Raw genomic sequence first — 23996 nt, forward strand, 5'->3', positions numbered from 1 at the left:
AACTAATTCTGCACTGATCCATCAATTCATATTCTGGAAGCCTTATTTTAATCATCTCAGATTCTCTTCAATCTTCTTTAAAGAAATGCTTCTTAGTTCTAGACCAGCTTATCTTAATCTCAAGTAGTGCAGATAAAAATGACCTTGGAGCAAATTCAAGGTGAGGAGATGAAATTTAAAAGTATAATGAAGGACTATTAGCTTTAAAACTGTATTTCTCTTGCTGAGAATTCTCACCTAGTGCCATCTTTAAAGATATTCCCTTCCTCCACTTCCATAAAGTATATCTGTTTATGATGCTGACATCCTACAGTAATCCTGTTAAAATATTATGCTCGTAATATTGGGTTGACATAGCTGTGGGCAACACATCCTATCAGTGGCTGTTAGAGCAAGGATTAAAATTAATTTATCAGTCGTATAGGAAATGCTGATCTCTCTACGGGACCTTGTTTATTTTTAAGATTGAAGCATGGAATCTCATCAGTGCATGAAGTTGATAAGAAGCCTTTGTATTGACCTGATGTTACAGCATTAGTACAGATTGGCCTCAGACTAATCCATGCAGATGTTGTAGAATGTATGCCTAAAAGTTTTGATCAGGTTTAATAAGTTAAGAGTTTGACTCCTTTGATAGAGTCTAGATAAAATTAGTCACAAATTATGCTTTATAATAAATGGCATATGCAGTGTGTAATGATCCCCTTTTGCTTTCTTAAGTGCATGTTCTTGTTGGCTTGACTGAGGCTGAACCAAAATGTGCCATTAATAGCCCAAATTAATCAATGTGCAGTTTTTAAAAAAATTAATATTGGGTCTCAGCCTCAGAGGAAGGCAAAATCAAATTCCCTTCTGAACAAATCTTGCCAAGAAAGTCATGTGATAGGTTTACATTAGCTTTGGGTACAAAACAGCTGTGATATCAACAACGGGAAAAGGCTGAGGAGCAATGAGACTAAGTAAGGAGAAGGCAGACTTTAAAAATAAAATTTTTATTTAACAATAAAGAAAAAATATGACATGAAAAAAACATTAGGAGAAACTCCATAAACCCAAAATGATATAATAATAATAATAATAGTAATAATAATAATAATAATAAACTTTATTTGTATACCGCCCTATCTCCCTGAAGGGACTCGGGGCTGTTTCCAACATATAAGGCAAACATTCAATTGCCAGAAAGAAAATCATACAGACAAATTACATCAAGACAAATACATAGACAATATGGAAAAATATTATAACATTAATTTACTACACTACAAAAAAATTAAAAAACAAAACAGGGAAAATTGAAAAAACATGGCTTCCAACTATCCATTTGACAGTTATAATTGATCACTAATCCTACTTCGAGTTTCATAACATAACATATTTCTATATATTTGCTAACTGACTATTCTTCCCACCCTCATACTGATTATCTTCCCCAGTAGTTGCTCAAAAATACAGTTAATGACTGCTAGACTTGCTTAAACGTGGTTAATGGTTTTTCTTTAATCAAAGCTGTCAATTTGTCTGGTGAGGGAGACTGTTAAAACCCTTATCCTGCCACACACTCATGTAATCGTGACAAAAATTGCTTCGTTGAGATCCTGTTTGAACCCTTCCAATTGAGCTGGATTTTCTGAGGCAACTGGGGAAGAACTAAATTCAGATAGGGATGTGTGTGTCCCATTACTCAACTCCCTCCGCCATCTTTCCCTTACCTTGTTGATTATAATGACCTGCAACTGAGGACTTCACCCCTCCCCATCAGCCCCAGAAAGCATTCCCATTGATAAGAAATTCTGCAATTTGTGGTCCAAAGCCAATTCACAGGGCTCTAATTAGGGTTCAGTGCCCACACCGCTTTGCTGCCTGGAGCAGCCTTGTTGCTTCCTCTGCTCACCCCGATCTTGTCTCAGTGGGATATGGGAGGATTTCAGACATTTGTTTCTGCCCACATGGCTAGCCTGGTCTTTCAGCTATCAGTCAGCCCAGCCACATTCAGGGAACAGCTGTTACACTATTTCTTTTTTTTAATCAACATGCAGCGTGTGCTGTGTTTGAATCAGAGAGACCATCTCGTCATTTGCCAGCCTTGCTGTGGAATGACCAGCCAGTAAATGGTCAAACTCTGGCCTGTTCCAAACCTAGGATTCACAATGCCAGTTCCAAATGCTCAGTCTGGAGTAACCAATCTCCCACAAATGGAGTGACACAACAGGATACAGCCTTGTAGTTGTGTGTCCAGCTGTGATAAGCTCCAGCCATTTGCCTGTCCTTGGTGGTGGTGAGGAATGGAGCGCATGGCAGGAAGGGCATATCAGATGTCTGAGGCTCAGACAGACAGCTGCATTTAGCTGGATTTCCTTAATGTGCCTCCTAAGACTGCAGAACAATCTCTCTCCAGAGATATCTCGTATGCCTTCTTAAGGCTTCCTTATGCTGCCTAGTAACTGCATAACGTTGCCCGAGCACATAGTTGTTTGCAGCACTAGCATTGCAGAAGAAAATTGTATTAATATAACTAAATGGGCACGTTGGCAAATAGGCAGAAGAGAGATTCCTGTCTGTCTGGGATCTCCTGTAAGCAAGGCACAATATCCAAATCTGCTCTGTAGAAACTTGTGCAGAAACCTGGTCCAACTGTGCTGGCCATGAAAAAGCTTTTGTGAAGAAATTTGGGAGAATCCTGTCAGTGTGGTTTAACCACTGTGCCTTGTGATGCAGCTGCTCTGGTTTTTGCATGCCTTCCAGCTAGCTGTGTGCTTGGGAAATGTTATTCTCATTGTGTGAAGAGGGTGAAGACACTCTGATCCCATGTCCTGCTTATTCCCTGCCTCACACACACAAAAAGTCAGAACTGATTGTTGAGTAGGTTTGGATAAGAGGACAAAGTGTTAGAATGCACTCACACTAAATAGTTATAGCAATTTGATGCCACTTTAACTATCATGGCTTCACCCTCTGGAATTCTAGGACTTCTAATTTGGCTGGGAAGTCTCTACTAGAATGCTGCAGTGTTGAAGTTCAGGGAAGTGGCCTAGAGCTCTCTAGCATGGAAATTGAAATATTTTCCCAGATTATAATATCCAACATTTTGTAGGATGGAGGCATGATATTTATAGTAGAATCACTCTGAATTTTGCTGCCTCATATAGATGCACTCTTCTTTTCAAGAAGAGTTTGACTCCTTTGTTCAAGAAGAGTTTGACTATGTTCATGTTTTACTTGCCCATATGCAACTTCAGCAAAATATTCTATTAAAAAGCTAATTTGAAACAGATGGTCTATTTTAAGCACATGAACCTGAGGTAGAGAGCTCTATATGGGGGGGGGGGGGGGGGGTTGTCTGTACAAATAGGGACACAGTGTTCCAAGCCTCTTAATAAAGCATAATAAAGTGCATATTATCATATTTGCTTTGAAATATTTGAAAATATGTTTGATTGATGTAAAGAAATTAAACAAATTTTAAAAAATCTAAAATTAGTTTTGAATCCATTACATTAATTTTAAGATGAAGAGCAGCCACAGATGGCTATTACAGGAGATATTTTATTGGTCTACCTGAGAAATGAGGAAAAACATCTCTAAATGTTCAATACTATGTGTTGTCGAAGGCTTTCATGGCCAGAATAGCTGAATTGCTGTGAGTTTTCTGGGCTGTATGGCCATGTTCCAGAAGCATTCTCTCCTGATGTTTCGCCCACATCTATAGCAGGCATCTTCAGAGGTTGTGAGGTTTGTTGGAAACTAGGCAAGTGGGGTTTATATATCTGTGGAATGGCCAGTGTGGGAGAGAGATCTTTTGTCAAGGTGGCCAATTGCAACATTCACACTTGCAATTGGCCACCTTGATTAGAATTGAATGGCCATGCAGCTTCAAAACCTGGCTGGGAATTTTAGGGAATTCCAGACAGGAAACAATCAGGGCCAGCTAACACATTCCAACAAAGGATTCCCCTAGACAGGAAGTAGCCAGGCAACATCCACACTTTCCTCCAGCAGACAAGAGTTCTTTCCCCTCACTGTTCAATAATACTTTTTTAAAGTAGAAACATCATTTAATAGTTGGAGAGTTCCTATTTCAGACACTTCTAAATATGCACTTGAGGAAGGCATTAAAGAGAACATATAGATCAAAATATATCAGGATTTTCTATTAATAAAAACATTGGATTCCATTGGCCAAGTTTTTGCTTCTTTTATTTTATTGGATTAGGTTATATAGTCCTCCCTGAGTGATTGATTAAGATTCCATCTGAACATTAGGAAGAACTTCCTGACTGTGAGAGCCGTTCAGCAGTGGAACTCTCTGCCCCGGAGTGTGGTGGAGGCTCCTTCTTTGGAAGCTTTTAAGCAGAGGTTAGATGGCCATTTGTCAGGGGTGATTTGAATGCAATAATCCTGCTTCTTGGCAGGGGGTTGGACTGGATGGCCCATGAGGTCTCTTCCAACTCTTTGATTCTATGATTCTATGACCTAGCCATGTTCAACCCTATGTGTTTTCACACAAGGACAATGCAGTTACAATATGGATATATGATATTCATACTTAGATGTGCTTGCCTATGTACCTACTCCAAAGAACACATCTTCAAGGAAGTCTCCTTTAATCTCCCTTTCTATATTGAAGACTGTTAAACAGAAACTAAAACACTATTGTGAAAAAGAGTCCCGGATTCTTTCAGGGAATGAGTGGCAGATATGATGTCTAAAACTTGCAAATATATCTGCAAAATGTTTTCTAAATCCATGGCATTGAAGAAAACAAATATGATTACCCTCTCCAATAATACTGGAAGAGGACAATCAATAAAATTGAAGAGCATGACTTGAGACATTCCCATGGCTTTGTACTGGTATAGTGTGAAACAGCCTGAGATCTAGGAACCCTAGAGACAAGATATTGAGACATGATTACCGTGAGACATGCAATGCTTGTAATCTGGCAAAAGTATTTCGTTTGTGAAAGAGCTTGGAAACATTAGTTGAAAATGAATATTAAAATGTTAATATCCTCCTAATTTTTATTACTGGCTGCCTGTCAACAGAAATGAACATAATGTATTTTAAGCATATTATTTTGGTGTTATTTTTCAATTTCTTTGTTTGTATGATGTGTGGTCAGTCTAGAGATGGTCTCAGGGTCCTTCTGAAGGTTTTCGTCCTCTGTCAGCTGCAGTAATGGCTACAGACCCTCCTACTCAAATATCTTATTCAACTTGTTTTCTTCTGCCTTGGAGACTAGGATGCAGAACAATGGCTTCAAACTACAGGAAAGGAGATTCCACCTGAACATTAGGAAGAACTTCCTAACTTTGAGAGCTGTTCAGCAGTGGAACTCCCTGCCCTAGATTGTGATGGAGGCTTTTTATTTGGAGGCTTTTAAACAGAGGCTAGATGGCCATCTGTCAGGGGTGCTTTGAATGCAATTTTCCAGGTTCTTGGCAGGGGGTTGGACTGGAAGGCCCATGAGGTCTCTTCCAACTCTATGATTCTTTCTTTTAAACAGAATAAACCATATAGGACTCCAAGACTCCGGATACACATGTAGTTCGCCTACCCAATTGATATTATTTCTCTTCTGGATGTGTATTTCATTTTCTGCTCTCTGTCTCATTCCTTCTCCCATTGTTCTGTCTTTGCGTATACATGCTTTCAGGAGGTGTCCTGGAATACTATTAACCTTTCTTACAAGCAGCCAGCTTCTGAACTCTTCCCGGTTACTTGATTGAAAAGAAAGAAAAATTGATTGGGGGATAATCTAAGGGTAGGCATTTTCATTATGTGGCACTCTGTGGTGTGGCAGCTTCAGAGGTGCTTATGGGCTCATGCTGGAAAGTTGGTCTTTCTTATACTTTTATAGTTTTTATTGCAAAATTCTTAAACTGACCAATTTATCCTCATAAATAATGAGTGAAATGAAACCTTGAAGGGCTTCAGTCATGCCTTTATGCCAGAAATGAAGAATGTAACACTTCTGATATTTTGGGACTGCAATCCCCATCAACTGATGGTGAGAGAATCATGGGAGATAAAAGTATCATCTGGAAGACACGTGATCCTTTTTTATTATTTGTAGTTCTCATTGATGTGTTTGGTGAATTATGAGGTACATTTTAAATGTTTCTTTCTTTTCTTCTATTTGCAGTGGGATCTTGTCTGTGATTCTTCTTGGAAAGTCCACATCGCGAAGTTCTCCCTGCTTGTAGGATTAATCTTTGGCTACCTAATAACAGGATGTATAGCTGACTGGTAAGTGAGGGTTTACATGTGTCTTAAGATGGTTAAACACATTACTCAAATTGCTTGGGATCAGAAGTGTTTTGGATTTCAGACTTTTTCAGATTTTAGAATATTTGCATAGGCATATTGAGATACCTTGGAGATGGGACACTAATCTAAACACAAAATGCCCTTGTGTTTCATATACATCAGACGCATATAGCATAAAGGTAATTTTATAAACACTTTTTTTTTAGTAATTTTGTACATGAAACAAAATTGACCACTTATCTTTAGGCCAAAGTTGCGTGGTAGTCTGTGTCTGGGTGCCTAAAGCTGAGGAGGCACAGTATGGTCTTGTAAACTGTTGTGGCCTGTTCCATCTCGGAATTGACCAAACTGTTTACATGGCCTGAAGGTACAGTTTGCTCTGGTTTCTGGAGGGAATTTGCATCTTTGGCTAATACAGTTTAAGACTGGATTAAGCAGCCTGGGTTTGTGTTAACTTAAATCAGCTTTGTGCATTATTTAGCTACTACAGAGCTGATTTGCTGACCCTTCACACTACGTTATCAGTGTAGATCAGGTATGGGCAAACTTCGGCCCTCCAGGTGTTTCAGATTTCAACAGTTCCTATTGGCTGTTAGGAATTGTGGGAGTTGGAATCCAAAACACCCGGAGGGCCGAAATTTGCCTGTTCCTGGTGTAGAAGCTCCCAAAGTTTGTGACAATTGAGCTATCAGAAATCAAGCATGTCACTATCTTGGCCACTCATGTTACAATTTTGGATTTTGAAGTATTACAGATCTTGTCTTTCTGGATAAGGGGTGTTCAACTAGTAATAAATTTGCTTATCTCTGTTATAAGGCTATTTTTCATGGAGAAGCCCCAATTCTTTTCCCCAAAACTATTATTTATTATTTATTTAAAACATTTATATTCCGCACTTCTCACCCCACAGGGGACTCAGGGCAGAGCACAACATATATATGGCAAACATTCAGTGCCGGGACTAAAACCATAAATATATACAAACATTAAAATCACTTATATACACATTAAAAGTTGCTTAAAAACCATCTCAGGACACCATTTTGCCTTAGTAAACTCAATCAACTACTGTTACTTATTCCTAAACCTTCTATTTTGAAGCATGTGACACAAGCACTGATTGATGTTGTTTTTGTGCAAACTAAAGGGATTCTAAATTTTTAAAGAAGGTGCTATGAGATAACATGGTTGGCTTACAGTGATGTACATTTACTAGGGCTGCTTGTCAGCCCAGATTTATTCATCTGGAGATGCTTTCCAAGGGGGGTAAGATAGATGCCTATTACATGCCTTTCCCAATAGATAAATTTCAAATTCCCTCACAAACATAAACATTTCTTCACTTTGTGTGGTTTGGTTCATTGTCATTAAGAGAGAGATAGTATACAAATCATAAGCAAGCATGAATAGCAAGAATGAAAAAAATGGCTCCAAAGTAGAGGGGAACTTTCATTTGCATTTTGAAAACTCTTCTATTTCTAGAAACAATAGCAAGCCCAGCTTCATTCTGGTATCCTAATCCAATTTCAAATGTTCATGTAAAAGATTTGTCATGGCTAGTAGTACGAGGCTGCAGATAGAGATCTGCAATTGTTATTAATCTCCTCCTGAAGAACAACGTTGACAGTGTCCATGCTCTGATGCTCATTGAGATCTGCATCAGATATGCCCCTGTGGTCCTGATGTGGCATTTGACATGTGCATAGAAATCTGATTATGTCCATGGAGCTCTTAGCTAAAAAAATCATATTCTATTGTCGAAGGCTTTCATGGCCGGAATCACTCAGTTCTTGTGGGTTTTTTCGGGCTATATGGCCATGTTCTAGAGGCATGCCTCTAGAACATGGCCATATAGCCCGAAAAAACCCACAAGAACTGAAATCATATTCTGTTCATGCGTTTTGCTCCCAGACTCTGGTACTTCCAAGTGACCTGCAGACTGTTCTTGTTCTATAAATCTCCAAAAATATACATTGTATCATGCCAGAAACTTTGTATTTTTCTCATGATTTAATGAGATCATTATCAGTCGAGGACAGGGTAGGAGCTGCACCAGACCTTTCCAGCAAAATAAGGATGAATCTACATTGCAGAATTAATGCAATTTGACACCACTTGAACTGCCATAGCTCAATTTTATAGAGTTGTTGAAACTGTAGTTTAGTGAGTACCTGGCAATCTTTGGCAGAGAAGGCTGAAGACTTTTTAAAACTACAGTTCCCACAATTCCATAGTATTGAACCATGGCAAGTAAAGTGACAAACCAGACTAATTTTACAGTTTTCAACATATAATTTGAACAAAGGTCAGGGATTAAATCAGAGTGCCTTGACTGTAAATTTCTCTTAGTTTGTTCTTAAACTGATGTTAATTGAATTGTTGTTTTAGGATAAGCTATTTAACTGAGTTTCAGTATTATAGCATTGTGGGTTTTTTTTAAATTTATATATGTTTTAAATTACTCTATGTGAGCTTCCTTGACCCCAGTATTGGAAAGAGGGATTTCCAGTATTGGAAAGAGGGAACATAAAATCAGTCAAATAATAGTAATAATAATAATAATAATCATCATCACCATCATCATAATGCATATCCGAGTAAGGTGGTCTTTTACAGCTAACAGATGGTAATTTTGTCAGTGCCAATTGTTTTTAAGTGCAGGCCAAAGTCTTTAGGCACTTCACCCAGTGTGCCGATCAACACTGAGACCACCTTTACTAGCTTATGCCAGAGTCTTTGCAGTGATAGAGGATTTAAAGATAGAACTGCAAACTACTTAGATCTGCACGCATTGTGCGCCGATACATCACACAGTCCTAGACACCTGGGAAGTGTCCAACGTGTGATCAAATACAAAAGCAAGCATAGTGATCGTGTTTGCTGTGTACTAATCTTGTTGTGTATCAAATAATAATAATAATAATAATAATAATAATAATATTTCTTACCCGCCTCTCCTCATGGCTCGAGGCGGGTTACAACAGTGCTAAAACACATAATCAAATGACATCGTCATTTAAAAACACTCAATAAATTCAACATATTAAAACATATTTCCATAAAATGCATATTAAAATACACAAAGCAAAGTTAGACATAGAGTGGAAGTTTAAAATTTATCATTGAAATTGTTTGAGTAGGCCTGCTGGAAGAGATGGCTCTTTGCTTATGTCTTAAATTCCAATAGCTGATCTAGTTAGTCAAGGAAAGGACTATCTGCTCTCATGGGAGCCTGCAAGCACATTAAGATTTTTATTGGAAGACCTGTTTTCAGTGATCATCTTAGACAGGTGTTCCCAAACTGAGCCATGTGGGCCAGATGTAGACCTTTGAGGTCATTTACTCAGCCCCTGTCCTATACTTTAGCCTGAAATGACTTGAAGGCAAACAACAACAACAGTCCTAATTAACTTGACTATCTCATTTGCCAAAAGCAGGCTCAAACTTCCCATTGAAATACTGGTAAGTTTATATTGGTTAAAATTGTTCTTCATTTTAAATATTGTGTTATTCTTTAATATATTTTTTTGGTATGACAAATAAGATATGTGCAGTGTGCATAGGAATTTGTTCATGTTTTTTTCCCCAAGTTATAGTTCCCCCAAACACAGAGATTGTGAACCGTGCTTCTGCTTTAACAGTTTGAGGACCCCTGATCTTAGGCAAGGTGAGCTACAGAATCGCCTTGGTTGTTTTATCTTCTCATCACAAAGTCACAAATGTAGCAGATCCTCTTTCAGGGATTTCCTATATGTTGTTCTCCCTTGGGACTCAACAGATCAGGTTAAAAATCAGACCTGTTTGAAAGGTGGCTGGAAATGCTGGAATAAAAACCTTCTTGGCTTCGTTCCTCTCTCCTTTCTCTAGGGTTGGTCGTCGACCAGTGCTTCTCTTCTCCGTCTTATTCATTTTGATATTTGGACTAACGGTGGCCCTCTCGGTGAACGTTACAATGTTCAGCACACTCAGGTTTTTTGAAGGGTTTTGCCTGGCTGGGATAATCCTTTCACTGTATGCACTGAGTGAGTATTACCTTCACAATGCATCTTTGCATCTTTAAAAAACTTGCCATCTACATTTTGCCACAGTTTGTGGAACTGATTGTATTTCATTTTGATTGTCCTGAAGGGGCCAGATAACTTGCTAATTTTCTATGTGTATTATTAGCATTGCTGTTGGTGTCACATTGCTCAAAAAATTAACCAACATCCTAGTGTGTTTGTTGCATTACAAAGTCCTCATTTATGCAGATTTACCATATGTACAAGATTGCATTGTTAGTTTATCAATCATATGGCGTACAGCGTAACTATATATGTTAACATGCAACATCTCTGAATTAGAAGGCAATAATATTTCATTATATTCATTTAGAACATTTCTCATATTCAACCTTAGTAGGAAATTTCTCATTCTGAGTTTCCACTGGTCACAAATGTGGTTATCTCTTTGGTCTCTTTAATATAGTTTTTCACCACAGTAGATAGAAAAACAATGCTAGTGCATCAAGTTTGTAGTTACTAATATAGTAATATATGTCTTCAATACTTTGGTGAATCTGAACAACCATAAGTTTACCTGATGGACTTTGCCTTCTTGTGTCCTTCAATGTCACACTTAGATGCAAAGACAAATGCTTTTCCCCATTCTCTTTGTATTGGGAAGGTAGTCATGTGGCCCAAACAGATGTTGTTGCATTGCAGCTCCCAGCAGCTCTGGCCAGAACAGCCAACACAAAGCCCTCCTGGGGAGGTGTAGTTCAACAGTATATAGAAGATTACATGTTTCACACCCCATGTCCTAAAAGGATTGTGTTCATTAGGCAATTCAGGAATGCAATACAGTAAGGCCCCATAACTGTGGACCCATATCTGTGGTTTCACTTACCTACAGAAGGGGAGGGAATGGTCTCTCTAGGAATTCTCTAGGTCCTCGAGACAATTCTAGAATAGGCTTCCCTTGGAAGTTGCCACTGAGGTCATGACTGATTTTTAGAGAAGTACTTCCCTCAAATGTCTAACTCCGCCACACCAACTCAGTAGCATACTGGGACTGGAACTTCAATCGTATCCCTGATTTCAGGTAACAGCAATCCAGTTAGAAATATATCCCCCCTCCTATATGATTTTTTTCAGAATATTAATTTTTCCACTTAAAATCTTATCTTAAATAGGCAACATTCTTAAGCAAGGGATTTCACATAGTATCATATTTAGGCTCTAAGTAGCCCGGGAGGGTCACCATCAAATTGATCCATCGAAATCAGATATTAGTAGCATATCAGGTGTTCCCAATGAATTTCAGTGGGTGTGCTGTACACACGTCTAAATCCAACACACATTGGGGATTCCTTACTAAAGATAGATCTCAGCCAAGGAGGTAAACATCAAGAAGTTGCCTCATTGGTCCTTTCAATATTCAACCTTCAGAATGATATAAGTGTCTTTGTACTAACAGGAGCCCTTGTGTCAATGCCCATCCGTGGAAGTAAGAGCCAAGAAAATATTTATGACATATGAAAATTACTGAGTGATTGGTTTGTTTGGGGATTACTGGTAGTCCAAAAGGGCAGCTTTTCCATGCTTTAATACTTCCTATAAGCTTCTCTCTCCTTTCACCTTGTGTTATATTGTAGCATTTAAGAGTCAGAATTTAACATTAAGTGTTAGTAGAAAAGTAATCTAAAACTATATAAGTGGAAAGAATTTCACATTTTTAGGTAGATGCTCCTGTTAGTGTTGAAGCCTGTCTTGTTAAAATACTGTGTTCTCATTTCTGTAATGACCTTCACCTTAGCGTACACAGCGGTATCTAAGCAGTGGCACAGGATTTGCACACAATTGCAGGGTGTTCAGTAATTTCATGGACTGCTGAACTAAAAATTGCCCTCCACAACTAGGAAGTATAGGCCGACTAAGCAGGTAGCCAGACTGGGCTCTGAAAATAGCTTTGTTGCAGCAAATCACTGTGTCTGTTGGTGCAAGGAAGTGCTTTCTGCTTTGAAATGAAGTCAAGGAAGAATGCTAGGACAAGATAGCCTTACACTAGTTTCATTAGAGGCAATTCACATTATGCTAAATACTATGCTCAAATACTTGGTTTCCCAATGAATTCGGAGGTGTGAAGGAGTAGCTAGCATTATAATAGCTATGGGAAATTTCTTTTTGCAGATTTCATCCTTTTCCCTTCCCTCACTACATTGTGGAGTGTTGAAGTAGATTCAGACTTCTTTTTCCTTTTTTGTCTGGACTAGCTTAAAATAGCCACACTGTTTTCAACATAAAGGCAAGCATGTTTTGTGTCTCCCTGCATTGAGGCATTTCTGTTATGACTTTTCTGTAAGTGAAAGAAACCCATCATCAAAATGAATTGTCTCCATCTTTGGAATCCTGAGACTTACAGAGAGGAACATTCAGGTCTCCTGTGCATCACAAAACTATTAAGCCCATTATTCAATAGAATGGAACCACAGCAGTTACTCATACTGCTATAGTTATGGAGTATGAATGAGCTCCATATTTTGATCAGAGTTTGGAAAAGTTTCTTTGTGAGTTTACAACCCCTAGAGGCTCCCAGCCGCCATAGATATAGGTATCATTTTCCTCTTAACTTACTGAGAAATCTTATTTCAAAGTGGGCAGTCACATCTCAGGTAAATGAACATACCAGAATCCAAAGTGCATTGAATATAGCATGGGTGTTATTTTATCACCACATTTTCTTTTCTTCAAGAAATATTTTCATTCATACTATGTTTTGCTACCAACAGTGTTTTCACTATTGTGGGCCCTTAGTATCTGCTAAGGCATGGTTCCAAGACCCCGTCATAGTTACCAAAATCTATGAATACTCAAGTCTTATTATACAAACTTGTTTTCTGCTGCCCTGGAGACTAGGACACAGAACAATGGCTTCAAACTACAAGAAAGGAGATTCTACCTGAACATCAGGAAGAACTTCCTGACTGTGAGAGCTGTTCAGCAGAGGAACTCTCTGCCTCGGAGTGTGGTGGAGGCTCCTTTGGAGGCTTTTAAACAGAGGCTCAATGGCCATCTGTCAGGGGTGTGTTGAATGCAATTTTCCTGCTTCTTGGCAGAATGGGGTTGAACTGGATGGCCCATGAGGTCTCTGACAACTCTATGATTCTGCAATGTCATAGTAAAATAGTGTCTCTTATATAAAATTGCAAAATAAAAAATATATTTTGTATATATTTAGAAATATTTTCAAGTCATGAATGGTGGAATTATAAGCGCATAATCTGTGGATATGGGGGCCAACCATATTTACATATTCATGTGTGAGTTGCTGCTTAAATAAAAGAGCACTTACACATTTTTATGATATTATAACTAATTTTTAAATGGTGTGTGAAAGCCCTTTTCCCATCACTGTTTTAGAAATGTGATTTTTTCTAATTAAATCTTTCTGATCCAGAACAAAGGTTAATCACTGTGTTTTATGACATTTCATGGGTTAGTTGTATGGCAGCTGTGGCTGAGTGAATAAGCAGTTAGCACTAAATAAATAATTTCCTTTCCTTTAATGATTGCTTTGATTTATTTTTTTCCTGTTAAATTGGTTTTTGGGTGAACTGGACCTTCCCACATTCTACCTGCAGCAAGCTGTGGTGCACATGGGCCCCTTTCACACTGTATTTATAATTTAAAGAGAAATGTTTAGAATTCCCAGCAAAAAGGATCCTCACCAAATTACAAACCCCAGGTTTCTCTGGCATATAGTCATGGCAGTGGCATCATAGTGCTATAACTGTGCAGTGTGAAAGGCTGCTTATTGATGAGGATGGAACTTAGTGGGATGTGCCTGCAGAAGAAGTTCCTTTCCCCTGATGGTATCAAAATTTAGCTGCAGTTTCACTTGTAGCTCACAGTGAAGAACAAATATTATTTCAAATCCAAGGAGCCACCCATTCGAAGGAGCTTCTGTTTGAGGAATGGGTGTGAGGTTGGAAAAAGCTTTGGACCTGCTAGCGTAGAATAAATACGGGCTGTGTCAATATGATACTAGTGTTGTATGCAGAGCTAAGGTCAAGGTTTCCAGCTCTGCTTTTGGTGTGCACAATTGATTTTTGCCTTGAGTGCCTTGAGTTTATTGTTAGGTTGAAAAAAGAATTATATTGAGTAGGTGAATAGGTAAACCGGGTGAAGGGCAATGAAATCGCAAATGGCTTGTCAGGGTTACCTTATTGGATTACAACTTGCATCATGGCAAAAACAACAACTACCACTAAACAACTTCCAAGCTTTACAAAGAGGATTTGATATGAATACAGGCAGTCCCCAAGTTATGAACAAAATAGGTTCTGTAGATTTGTTCTTAAGCTGAAGGTGTATGTAAGTCAGAACAGGTACATTTTTAAAGTATAACATAAGAGAAGCCTCACACAAGGATGGTAAAACATCAAAACATCTGGGCATCCCCTGGGCAGTGTCCTTGCAGACAGCCAATTCTTTCACACCAGAAGTGACTTACAGTTTCTCAAGTTACTCCTGACATGAAAAGAAAAAAAAAAGCAAGCCTTCATTCTTAACTATGAATTGTTTGTAAGTTGGATGTTTGTCATTCAGTCCCCAAAGTGCAAACAAATGGGATCTGAACTGGCTGTCACTACTCAGGGAAAAAGTTTGAGTGGAGGATGGTGTATAAAGTTTGGAGAGAGAAAAAATAGAAGTATGTATCTAGCATCAGTGAAAGAAGCTGGATGAGAAGAAACTGAAACTGAAGCACCCGACTTTTATATCACTTGAGATGTGGCAGCATTCATTGTATTTTGTACACGTCTAGTTGCCCAATGTCACAAGGAAGTTAGTTCTTGCATTCCTATAAAAGCTTAGGCAGAAAACAAAAGAAAGTCAACATCTGTCAGATTTGTTTTACTTCTTTCTCTGCTCTTGCTTGACTAGTTATGTTGACAGGCACACAGTCCCTGGTTTGGGCATCGGTGCCAGCAGGCAGACCCTCCTGCCAGGACTCTTCATCAGACAAGTGACAGATGGCTGGCCTGATAGCATCCAGCAATCCAAATTAGGCAGAAGGCGGTGAAAGAGATCCAGAGCTTGTCTCTTAATGCCCATGGTTTTTTTTTCTTTGCCTATGGGTATTGAAAAAGGGCCTAAATGCCCTAAAGGCACCAGATCCCATCTGGTCTTGGAAGCTAAGCAGGACTGGCTCTAATTAGAGACCACCAAGGAATATCAGATGCTGTAGACTATATTTTAGAGAAGGGAACTAGCAAAGCCATCTGAGTATCCTTTGCCTAAGAAAACCCTGTAAAACCCATGGGCTCACCATAAATTGCAGATGACTGGAAGGCACACATAACACACAGTGAAAGTGGAGAGAGAAATCTTGGCATGCCACACCACTTGTCTGATAAAGAGATTTATCTTGTTCCTCATTCCGAGCTAGCCTCCTCCAAGTTGGCAACTTCTGGATGTGCTGCATTACAACATCCCATCCATCTTGTCTGGACTTTCAGTGGATGATAAGAGGTATAATATCATGTATCTGGGAGATTATAGTTTGTTTGACTTCCAAGTACCTCTGTGACATGTAGTCTGAGGAAGAATCAAACAGTATGTTAGAAAAATGTAAATTCTTAAAGGATGAGGCCTTCTATGTGAGATCATAATGTCTTCATAATTTAAGTTATCAGAATGAAAGAAAACTTTATTAACAATAACAATAATAATAATAATAATAATAATAATAATAACGCTGATACATCACACAGTCCTAGACACTTGGGAAGTGTCCGACGTGTGATCCAGTATGACAGCTGGGAGAGTGATCTTGTCTGCTGTAGACTCAGCTTATTGTGTTTCTAATAATAATAATAATAATAATAATAATAATATGTTACAATCCCAGGTGACAACAGGGTTGAAGAGAAATAGCTGGAAAAGCTGAGGATTTAAAGATCAAATTGCAAAGATTCTGGCTAAAGCCAGTAAAGGTGGTCCCAGGGGTGATCGGCACACTGGATGCAGTGGTCTGCACTTATACACAATCGATGCTAACAAAATTACCATATGTCAACTGCAAAAGACCACCCTATTTTGATCTGCCCACATTATTCGCCAATACACCACATAGTCCTAGACACTTGAGAAGTGGCCGGCGTATGATCCAATACAACTGCCAGCATAGTGATCTTGTTGTGTTTCAAATAATAATAATAATAATAATAATAATAATAATAGAACTTTATTTCTAGACTACCCTCTCTACCTAAAGGAAGTTAGGATGGTTTACATATACAAAAAAGTAAGCATCCAATGCCTCAGGTGAATACAAACATATCAAAATAATACACAATAAAGCAACAGTAATAACAGTGAGCTTATGACAAAGAATTAAGCCTTGTGATCAAAACAAAACAAAACAATAAGACATAGTGGCTTTTGGAATCAGGAGAGGTAAACCTTCTGAGTACCTTTTTGCTACTCTGTTAGTATTCCCACAAGAGACAAGACAGAAATAAATTTTGAAGCTGCCAAGGTGGCTTTCTGTGTATGGAAAGGAAGAAATGATTGACGATATCCTCAGACTCATTGCATAATCTGGTTGCTGCGTGTTTCTGCAAGAAGTGATGATGAGTTGAAAAGGACTTCTCATATCCGGCTTGAGTATCCTGTTTATTCTCAAGATAAACAGCCAGGAGTAGTGCACGATATATACACTTTTGATTTAATCAGAAGTGAACACCTTTATTGGAACCTTTACAAAAATTTCCTATCATTGTTTAGTTAAAATGATGTTTCGTGAGAAACTATGCAGTGTCTAGAAGCAGATTTTAATATAGGGTACAATCTAGTTATCTAATTAAAAATGTATTAAGATAAACAAAACCTACACACAAATATACACAAAACAAAACAAAAAAAACATCCACAGCAAAAATTGAAAATAGTTTTTCAAGAATAATAGTACTATAGCCTATCCATCAAAAAGCAATAACTACAAACAATCTAATATAAGAGCTTTACATTTTCTGATGGTGATATTTTCTTAGTTTTCTACACCAGGGCCCTCTGGATAAGCTTGAACAAAATGGGATGAAATACATACATTATTGGTATTAATATTTTATTCTAAATCCGCTTGAATTAATCTTTAGATCTATAAAAGATTTTCTGTTTTCTTGTCCCTCACCTACGTGAAGGAGCCCCTGGTGGCGCAGGACTGCAGGCCGACAGGTCGGCGGTTCAAATCCAGGGAGCAGGATGAGCTCCCGTCTCAGTTCTAGCTTCCCATGCAGGGACATGAGAAAGCCTCCCACAGGATGGTAAAACATCAAACATCCGGATGTCCCCTTGGCAACGTTCTTGCAGACAGCCAATTCTCATACACCAGAAGTGACTTTCTGTTTCTCAAGTTGCTCCTGACATGAAAAAAAAACCTAATTGAAAATTGGTCTCCTGTGTGTCAAGCAATTTTGAGTGCTTCCCACACCATTTGGAAATCAACACGGATATTATCAGAAGATTGTGTTTCTGTGTGTGCATGTGTGTGGGAGCAAGAGACTGAGAGAGAGAGTGCGTGCACTCATGCTGACTTCGGTCCAGCATAAAGTTAAAAGCATGGCTTTTTATCAAAACTTTTGTGGTACTAAGATTTTGTCCAAATTAGTACATGTACATGATTTCATGTTGTTTTAAGCTGTTAATTTATTTAATCTACTTTTAGATAGTTATAATTATTCCTTGTTTTTATAAACTGTTTTACATTTATTTTCTTAGTATTCATTTTCCAGGTTCTCCAGAGTGAGTCTATGGTATGCCTCCACTAGATATTAACCATAAAGTCACACTGGAGGACCTAGAATTTCTCAAGGGGTGTTCCCTCTGGGTATTTTCTAGGTCTTCCAGTATAATTCTATGGGATGCTTCCACTAGAACATAGTAATTCCAATAGGTTCACTGTTATCTGCTGTTTTGAATTTTCATGATAAGTCTAGAAATGTATCCACTGCAGATATGGGCTCATACTGTACACAAATTTTATCAACTCTGGTGCTAATAAGAACTTCTTTAAAGATATGGCAAAAATAAATCTGAAATGTCTTACCATATACACCACAAACAGATCAGAGGTGGTTGCTTAAAGTAATTGCTGAATGAGTAGACCTCATAGGACTAGTTCAATAGATAAATACCTTCTTTATTAACCATGTCCCAACAATGACAGATGGTTTAGAAGCTTTGTACCAGTATTCCATGGATATGCAGCCATGCTGTTATTTGCAGAAGTGGAAAATCTGCAAAAGGGACTGCTGTGATCAATCATTAATATTGCAGCAAAAGCATCAGTGCAGTGCCTGTTCATACATTAGATGTGATCCAATACATAGTTCTGATGATATTTGATGGGAGATATGTTGTGGATGACATTTGTTTGTTTGAATTTGAAAGGTTATTAACATTGTGTTGCAGTTAGTTTTGACGCTTTACTTGAAATAATTGCAAAAGAATGCAGCAGGCACACAACTTACAGGGAAGTCTGTTGCAATACATACTGGAAACAGAAATGCTAGGTTTGGATTCATGTCACAGTCAAAATGGAGGCTCACTAATCTCCCGGATGAGCTTTAGGCTCAGGAGGAAACTGGATAGCAAGATGTGCCCTGGAGATCTCAGGCATCTTTTCTGAGCAGCTTCAAAGGCAAAACATTTACTCTCAAGTTGCTTGGAGATCTCCTCAGTGCGGCATTCAGAATATTGAAGAGGAGTAGTGGCTGAAGTCTACATTTTGTGATTGCCCTAACCTATTCACAGAATTATACAGTGTTCATGTGTTTACAGCTTCTATTTGCAAACCCTACTGTGTTTTTCCACCACTTTCCCCAATTTTTTTTCCACAGCAGAAGAATGCATTAAGGAGGCAAGGGTTCAACAGGGGCAGAATTGCTTTTTGATGTGTATTACTGGGAGCCCGGAAGCACTGCTAGTAGGAGGCTTAAAGTGTTATTCCAGATGTGTCTTTTCAGAAAGGATTCACATGTCCCCTCTTGTCTTGATGTTTTCGTTCCCTGTGTTTATTTCTTCCTTTTCCTTCTCCAGGGATATATCAAGCCTATAAACCTTTATCTGTTTTATACCGGTTGGTGTCTTGAGATTTCCCAAAGAATCATAGGAATTGTATTTTTTGTAAAGTGATGAGATTCTCTGACAGAATGTTCACATTGCGCTCAGAGCTGTAAAAAAATGCTGAGAAGAAGAAGAAGACAGTGTGTGTTCACTTGCACAGGTGCTTTTGGTGTGTGTTACTGGGAGCTCGAAAGCAAGAGATTTGTTGTTTTGTGGTGACCCCAGGAATATCATAGGATTTTCTTAGGCAAATATTATTTTGTCTACGTTTTAAATCCTGCCCTTCTCTTGATATGGGGACTCAGAGATTATTTCCTTCCTCTGAAATACAGCCTGCAGCACCTGGTGATCATACCCTGAGTTTATTTCTGAATCATAACTGCATCATTAGTGTATACTGTTCTCCACATTTTCCCATTTTCCCCTACTTGTCCTACTTTATTGTTAATATGCATTTATTACATTGATATGCCTCTTTTCCTCCAGTGAGCTCAAAGCTGTATACATGGCTTTCCTTTTTACAATAATCCAGTGAGGTTGGGTGTTTTTTTTTTTTTGTCGTGTCAGGAGCGACCTGAAAAACTGCAAGTCGCTTCTGGTGTGAGAGAATTGGCCGTCTGCAAGGACGTTGCCCAGGGGACGCCCGGATGATTTGATGTTTTATCATCCTTGTGGGAGGCTTCTCTCATGTACCTGCATGAGGAGCTGGAGCTGATAGAGGGAGCTCATCCGCCTCTCCCCAGATTCGAACCTGTGACCTGTCGGTCTTCAGTCCTGCCGGCACAGGGGTTTAACCCACTGCACCACCAGGGGCTCATCCAGAGAGGTAGTTCAGGCTGAGTGGAGAATGATTGGCTTGTAGCAATATGTAACAAAATTTGGAAAAAAAAAATTCTGTTCCTGGTTTGAAAGTGGTATTCCTTTTTAATTGTGTGGTACTTACTTGGAAAGTAGTTGTTATACTCCAGAAACTTCCATTTTTGTGGCTGTCACAAACTAGGTTGAGTTGCTTGAGACTCCATGAGAAAAGCTATAGCAAAATGTACTGTAGGCTGTCCCACAAAATCAACATTTTTCAGTTTAATAAACTTTTCCCCACATTTTTATGATAGAACCGATTAGGAAATGACATTTATAACTCAGGAACAAAAATAGTGTTACACAGTGTAGTCATCGAATGAGAAGATACAGGACTTGGAGCACTGCTGAATTTGGCAATAATTTCTTTCTGCGCAGCTGAAGTGGGTGGTGATAAATGTACCAGCAGAGACCTTGGGGTCTGCATACTCCTGGGGGTCCCTTGTGATGAAAATTGTCAAGTCTGATTATTACAGCAAGTATAGGTTTTGGAAGGTGGGTCAGGATACACTGGAACACCTCTAGATGATTTGCAGTAAGTCAGCAAGTTTTTCAGCGAATGCAGAATGAGGACATAATTCTCCCAATTAAAAAAAAGGGCCTCCTTGAGGAAATTTTCCTCCAGCTCCAATTTTCTAACATTGTAGAGACTTAACTTTTCTGCTGAACACAGAAATTGTGTAGTTATCCCATTGAAGCATAGAAAGAAAAGGGGAAAGCAAATTTCACAAGGGCTTGGGAATACAAAAAAGTTATTAGGCACAAACGACTTTCGGTGTCTCTATAGTGCCTAAATTTGGGGCAGAAGGATGGTTACATGGAGGGTCAGAATTCTTATTTGTAGAGGAAATATCCTCATTATCCTGTTCCCCATAATTATGTAACAGTGGCATTTATAAAGTGGCACACTACCACCTTAAATTATACTGTTGAATTGAATGAATCTTATTGAAATTAGGAATTGATTGTATAGGGAGACAATCATCATCATCATCATCATCATACTTTATTTATATCCCGCCCCATCTCCTAATACATAGACTCTTAATAACTTTATTAAGTTATGCCTGTATGTATGTAATTGTTGGCAAATATTCAGTGCCAGCGAGTACATACATACAGGCATAACTTAATAAAAAGCAACCACATTCGATAGTAAAAATCATAATAAACAATACAACACAATGTCACAGTATCTATAGTGTTTAAATCCATATTCCTTTTCTGTTCCACATTGCTTAAAAGCCTTTAAAACCTTAGCTTAACCATCTGCTTCTCCATATGCTTAGGAGCACAAAAAAAATTGAACTGCTTTTTGAAGGAGAGTAGCGAGGGGGGCATTTTGATTTCCTTTGGAAGGCAGTTCCAGAGGCGCAGGGAGGGGGGGGGGTTGTTTTGGATGCTTGGGTAGGTTGGGTGAATCTTGGGTTCAGAAAAAAAATAATTTTGTGTTATTTCAGAAGAATACCTTTAAAGGGCTAGCCAAGATTATAATGTTTTGGGGATCCCCAGAACTTTTTGGGAGTTAAATACCGTATCAAAGAGGGAAGGAGAAAATCTGGCTCTGGTTGCTGGATTTCAGTGTTTTTGTTTTGTTTTTAAAAAGTATATCCCAGAAGCTTGAATGCAGCCCACACTAAGATAGCAGAAAAAGCATATATATGTGATTATGTCTCATTATAAAAATTGTCTACTTGTTCAGTAATCCATGTCTTCAAATATTATCCAGTTGAGATCTGTGTATGTATCCGGATGCTGTGAACTGAAGGTAGTAGGACATCTTTGCTAAAATATCTGAAGTATGGTAGTGATTTGTAGCTCTTACACTGTTGATAGCAGTCTCTGTTCCCTTGGATGAACTGCATAGCTCCATGCCCCAAGAGCTGTCAATCTGATTGATGACTGAGGAAATTCAAGATGGATATGACTAACCTTTCTTAACCCCAGTTTCCGTAGCTCTGAAAGGTGACCCTGTGTTGTGCAAACTGGTGCTATGAAGGGAAAATGATGCTCATGAAGGTTTGGGGAGTATCAGAGAGGAGTGGCAAAAATCATTCATCAAGGAGAAACGAAGCCACACCATGATGGGGAATATATATTTCAACTCTCAGTTTATGTTTTAAAGCCAAGAAGATTAATGTTTTTCATAGAATCATGGGGTGCATCCATACTGTGGAATGAATGCAGTTTAATACCACTTTAACCATAATGATTCAATGCTGTGGAATCATGGATGTTGTAATTTTACAAGGTCATTAGCTTTCTCTGCCAAAGAGTGCGGGTGCATCACCAAAATTCAACTTCCATAGCACTCAGCTATGGCAGTTAAAGTGGTGCCAAACTGCATTAATTCTATAATGTTGGTGCAGTCAAGAGTCATTATATACATGTGTGAACTAGAAACATTCTACCTGAGGGTTTGTGTTGTGCTTTCTATATTTCAAGTGCAATGCCCTTTCAAGCTAATAACAACAACAACAAGAACAATAACAACAACAACTTTATTTTTGTATCCCGCCACCATCTCCCCGAAGGGACTTGGGGCAGCTTACATGGGATCGAAGCCCAGACAAGCAGAAATTAAAATATAACACAGTAAAATTCAAGTAAAAAAAATCATAAAAACATAACCATCAACAATCAAACCATCAAAACAACCAATATCCTAACCTAGGGCCATATACTGAGCTGAGGGTCGAGGCAGGGGTTTGTGCAAAACAGTTGCAAGGACAGGGCTGATAGGAAAGTGCAGGAACCAGGTAATAAATATGGGCTAAACAGGCCAAGTCAATGTGTTGTTGGAGGGGTAGTTCTCCCATGGATTTATTTTTGCTTGTATGACCAAATACCATGGTAAAATGCACTGTTTTTAAATATAATTCTAGAAAAGAAGACTTCTCTTTGAGTTGACTAGTTCAGTTTGAAACGCTTTTGAGCTTCCCACATGATAGCTGGTACAGTTCTGCCTCGAGACAGCAAATGTTTAAACAGATGCTCATAAAAACGAATTATGTCCTTTTTATAGACTCTTCATTTAGTTCAGCACACTTGCATTCTTAGAACAGGAAAACTACAACCAAAGGATTGATGGCTTTCACCTTGTCTCCCAATTGGAGATTTGAACTTTATTGGAGAACCAATGTCATCATTTCTTAGTTCCTGGGCCAACTGGAGTCCAGTTTTAACTCACAGTAAGCTTTTGTTCACCAGAATTCAAGGAGTTTGATCTGAAAATAAATAGACGCCTGCAGTGAGCAGATGCCAGTAAATAATCTGTCCCTAGGACTAAAGTATTTTATCCAGAAATCTGGCAGTCACTGTACCCTCAGGAAGAGAAACATAAACCACCAGTTTAATGTTACAGCATTAAAAGAACACTGCATTGAGCAAACATTTAAAGCATGGCTTTATCACACTGGTTAATTTTACTTGGGTTGACAAGTTAGGAGATAATTAATTTTGTAAATATGCAAATAGGCCTTGAATCAAAAGTATGAAGTTTCACTCTCAAAGTGAAAGAGAAGTCCCAAGGCAGATGAATTATGAGACCTATTACAAGACTCAGGATCACTCTTACCTGTCGTCTTGCCACATCCTCTGTGTGCTACGATTTTTACATCATAGGCTATCACTTGTGATTGTCTTCCAAAGGTTGAGTCTTGGTGTTGGATCTGTAAGTGACTGTGGAGACTTGTTCTGGATCCACACTGTCTTTCACATTGAGGACATCGATTTTCAGTCATGACAAGGGTTTGTTTG

General features: G+C 38.6%; 1 protein-coding gene across 2 annotated transcripts in view; it reads left to right on the plus strand.

Annotated features, from left to right (window-relative positions):
* SLC22A23 (solute carrier family 22 member 23) overlaps positions 1 to 23996 on the plus strand; it is a 125615-nt gene that overhangs the window by 30741 nt on the left and 70878 nt on the right. For both annotated transcript variants that reach the window (XM_060774753.2, XM_060774754.2), the window contains exons 2-3: positions 6146 to 6249; positions 10138 to 10292. In XM_060774753.2, coding sequence (XP_060630736.2) covers positions 6146 to 6249; positions 10138 to 10292 — 259 coding nt within the window. The remainder of the gene's footprint in view (positions 1 to 6145; positions 6250 to 10137; positions 10293 to 23996) is intronic.

This window comes from Anolis sagrei, chromosome 4, assembly GCF_037176765.1.
Source record: "Anolis sagrei isolate rAnoSag1 chromosome 4, rAnoSag1.mat, whole genome shotgun sequence".
Classification (NCBI taxonomy): Eukaryota; Metazoa; Chordata; class Lepidosauria; order Squamata; family Dactyloidae; genus Anolis; species Anolis sagrei.